Source organism: Ochotona curzoniae, unplaced genomic scaffold (assembly GCF_017591425.1).
Source record: "Ochotona curzoniae isolate NIBS_2020 unplaced genomic scaffold, NIBS_Ocur_1.0 scaffold_1852, whole genome shotgun sequence".
Lineage (NCBI taxonomy): Eukaryota > Metazoa > Chordata > Mammalia > Lagomorpha > Ochotonidae > Ochotona > Ochotona curzoniae.
In genome coordinates, this window is record NW_024467087.1 from 4,714,552 (window position 1) to 4,718,959 (window position 4,408).

General features: G+C 45.2%; 1 protein-coding gene across 1 annotated transcript; it reads right to left on the reverse strand.

Annotated features, from left to right (window-relative positions):
- Positions 1-2,112: 2,112 nt before the first annotated feature.
- Positions 2,113-3,108, reverse strand: LOC121169448 (casein kinase I-like). The gene has a single exon (XM_041000047.1). It carries the CDS (start codon positions 3,106-3,108, stop codon positions 2,113-2,115), a length of 996 nt encoding a protein of 331 aa, XP_040855981.1.
- Positions 3,109-4,408: the final 1,300 nt, after the last annotated feature.

Sequence of the window (4,408 nt, forward strand, 5' to 3'; positions counted from 1 at the left end):
AACTAGTCAACAAACAATTCTCTGAGCACAGTACATCACACTTAACCTGTGTGACGTATTTCTATCGAGCATCTATACGTTTCTGCATTTCTGCCTCTTTATCCCTCAGGCACAATCATCTCTTCCTGCTTAAATTTACCATTAAAGCTCTGAATACTGTCTTTCAAAGAACAGAAATATTATCTTTCTTAAATTCTAATTCCTATATTTGTGCATATGTTTTTTGCTTGGTATTGCATATGAAACATATTTGAGAATCCCAATCCAAGAACATGATCTGTTCTATGCTTTCTCACCTTAAGGAACTAACATTTAGATGCATCACCCATTTTCAGTTAAGTTTTGCAATGGCGTGAGTTAATGATGGTTTTCCCTTCCTCAAGGAGAGTCAAGTGTGTGTCTCAGACCTAGTGCTTGATAAGTATACTTTGTGCACTCAGTGAAACGGTACTATTTTAAAACTTAAGTGGCCATGTACATGCAGAGCTAATTTCCAGGCTCTCAGTTGTGCTCCACATGTTCACGTACATGTCCTTTTGCCAAAAGTTTAATTGTGTAAGTTTGTATCTATGCTAAATGTATTTTCATTGGAAAAAAATGCAAAACAGAAGGTAAAGGGATACTCGTTTGAAATGTTGAAATGATACATCCATGGAAATATTTTCTTACATTCCCATTTCATTTTTGCAATATTTTTAATTTGCATTATCATCAAAGACTTAATGCTTCACTACATGAACATTTTAACAAGTAGTGTAGAAGACATTAAGTCAGTGGGAATAAAGATCAGGTCTAAACACAATAATGCAATGAAGACATGTTTATTTTACCTGCATACAAGAAATTTGAAAACAGATTGTTAAAACTACAGTGGTACATTATTCCTAACAAATGCTTTGACAAAGATTTAAATTTACACACTGACATTAATTCTAATCTGTTTATTCTTTCAGTACATTTTTAAACCAGTGTACACAGGCTAGGACGCAATGCCACCATTAGGACACATGGCGTTTCAACCACTGACTGCTAAACGGGCCCTCCACTGGACCTTTTTAATACTGACAAGAAGAAAAGAAGCTGCTCTCCAAGGGTCCTCCCTCAATAAGATGAAAATTACAATTCACAACAGCTGACGACCACTGTCAGCATCCTTAATGCAGTCACTTATAATCCTGAATAGAATAAATTGTCTCTAAGTAGTAACGATTACCAAAGCATACATTCATCTAATGTTACTCCATCAGCAAAAAAGGAACACACTTTTAAAACGCATAACTAGAAAGATCCACAAGCACATTTTAAAAACGGAAAGTGAAAGAAGGTGACTACCTATGGAATGATTTTATCTGAAAACACTCTCCTGAAAAGGGTTAATTAATAATGACCGGGAAGTCCTTGGTGACTCCCAGGTTTTACTAGAATAAATGAATATCTTATGACTACAAATTTGGAAAACTCATCACCAGCCTAGCTGTACTCTAAGGATGAAGTAAGGAAAGGCTCAACCTCAGCTGTTGCTCTTTCGAGCGCAGGTAAGCAGGTCCTCATTCATGTGTTCAAACACGGGGACCTTGCTACTCTGTCATCAGCCTTCCAACCCAGAAGCTGAGCAGGTTAAGAATGGTTTCAGTGAACAACTTGGGAACTCCTAAGGTAGAGGAACATCGCTAAGAATGCACAACGGTGTACATTTACAATCTCTACAGCTGTGGCTGCAGATGCTCCATTCCTTCCTTGCAAAATGAGATTTCAAAGCAGTGTACTTCAGAATAAAAGAGCTTTAGAGCTTACAAAAAAAAAGTTACATCAAAATTTCTAACCCATTTGCCTATGTTGAGCACTTAGCTAACTCTCCAACTTGGTAAACAGAAGAGAAAATCGTATGCCACACTACTCACTCTTTCAGTTGAGATTCACAAAGCAGAGATTACAACTCCCAACACAAAAGCACCAATACTGCAGAGCCAGTTTGCAATGAAGTTAAGCTTTTAACACCAGTAAGTGCTGCCCCAAGCACAGGTGAATGTGTACATATGCCCTGAAAAGGCTAGTTTTGGAGGGACTCCAATGCTGCTCCTGCCACCTGCTCTGCTCCTTCGGACACACAGGTCATGCTTGAAAATCGGGGGGTGGCTGTGACTGTTGACCCTGCCCAGCACAAGAACCTGCCTGCTGGGCTGCTCTCTGCTCCAACACTGTCCAGTCAAATGTGCAGTCACTTGGGTCACCCAGGGTCTCTAAAAGGTTGCGGAAGAGCTGCTTGAGATAGGTGTAGTCTGGAGTTTCGTCAAAGGTCAGCTCCCGACAGTATTTCAAGTAAGTGGCGAACTCTGCGGGAAAGCCCTTGCATAACACGTCCACAGGAGTGTTCATCTTCACTTCAGTGAGCATTTCGCTGCGCTGTTTCTTTGTGGGACCTTTCAGGGCCTGCCACGGCAGCTTGCTGGTGTTGAAATACATCAAGACGTATCCTAAGGACTCCAGGTCATCTCGGCGACTCTGCTCAATACCAAGATGGGCATTGATGCTGGCATATCGGGGAGTGCCGGTGAGGGACGCGTATTCTCTATAGGGAATGTGTTGCCCTGTGCGGCTGGAGCGGTACCTTTTGGCCAATCCAAAGTCAATCAGGAAGAGCTTGTTCTTCTGACGTCCCCTGCCCAAGAGGAAGTTCTGTGGCTTGATGTCTCGGTGTATAAAATCCTTGCTGTGCACGTATTCAATTCTGCTGATCATCTGGTCAGCCAGCAAAAGTACGGTTTTCATGGTGAACTTCCGGGAGCAGAAATTGAAGCGGTCTTCCAGGCTGGGTCCCAGCAGGTCCATGACCAGGGCATTGTAGCCTTTTTCCAGACCACACCACCTTACGCGGGGGATGCCCACTCCGCCCTCCAGAATCCTGTAGCACCTGCTCTCGAACTGCAGGATGGGTTGCTTGGCCCTCCTGGATTCTAACTTGACCGCCACTTCCTGGCCGTTAGTGATGTCAACCGAGAGATAAATGTCCCCGAAGGAGCCTGACCCGATCTTCCTTACCAGTTGGTACCTTCTTCCCACAATGAGTCCTCTCATATTGTTGCTGCTGCTGCTGCTGCTGCTGGCCATTGTGACGGGCTGATGGCAACAGAGCTCAGGGCACGGAGGGGAGGTTCATGGGCACCAGGGGTGCCCAGGCAGAGGCGAGGCTGAGGCGGAAGGCAGACAGAGGCCAGTGGAGAACGACGCCTTTCTCGCTGGCTCAGTGCCCAGATGGCGCTGACCAGCCCGGCCACCAAGGCTCACAGTGCTTTCCTTGGCCCGGTGGGCAGACGGCCGAGGCTGAAGGGGCGGTTTGGCGGCTGTGCCACTGGTTTCTGGGCAGCTGTGCTGCCTCTCCTCCGTGGAGATACCCTGGGCAAAGGGTGCGGAGCCAGTTAGACCACAGGGCCGCCAACACCGCCCGATGGGAACTGGTCTGATCTTGGGCCTCACACAATTCCTGTCAGTCAGCCTCAGCCGCCATCATTGAGGCTGCTGCCAGCCAAGGCTCCAAGTCCCGGATGTCAGAAGGCCCTGATGCCCCGCGCTGAGCACTGTGGGTAAGGGCTCCGGGCGGTCTGTTCCAACAGCCCGCTTGTATTTCCTCATGTCTGTTCTCAACCGTTTCCACATGAAGAAGTTTTAAATAAACAGTAATTTGAGAAAAGGCCCAATGAATTCAAGCTGCCTTTTGGTTTGGTCTCCAATGGCAATATGATGCATATAATCATTCATTATGGTCACAAATGTTTTCCATCAAATTTCTGATTTCATTTTTTTTAAGACCGACTAATAAACAATATGTACAAACACATATTGATGATAAATTATGGTCCTTTATGTTCTCTGTCAGTTACTGGAATCCATTGTTTTCTTGATTCAATGATACACACTATGTCAACTCACACACACATGCTTTTTTTTGCACATTTTTTTAACAATGTAATTTTTACTGGAAAGGCCGAAGGAGAGACAGAGAGAAAAGTTACATGGACCAAAGGAGAGACAGAGAGAAAAGTCTTCCACCAGTTGGTTTGCTCCTCAAGTGGATCAAAGGCTGGGAGTGAGCCCATCCTAAGCCAAGAGCCAGGAGCTTTTTTCAGGTCTCCCTCATGGTTGCAGGGTCCCCGGGCTTTGGGCTGTCCTCGGCTGCTTTCCCAGGCCACAAGCACGGAGCTGGATGGGAAGTAGATCAGCTGGAACTCGAATATTTACCCATATGGCATCCCAGCACTTGCAAAGAATTTAGCCAGTGAGCTAACACGCCAGGCCAAAATTTTTGATTATCCAGGTACCGATTAATGGGCATCTGGCCACATTCCAGAGTTTAGCTATTGAGAATAGAGCTGCAGTCAACACGGCGATACAAATACTCTTCCACATGCTC

Excerpts from the sequence above, each read along its gene's own strand:
- LOC121169448 (XM_041000047.1), bottom strand. The coding sequence starts at position 3,108 with ATGGCCAGCAGCAGCAGCAGCAGCAGCAACAATATGAGAGGACTCATT.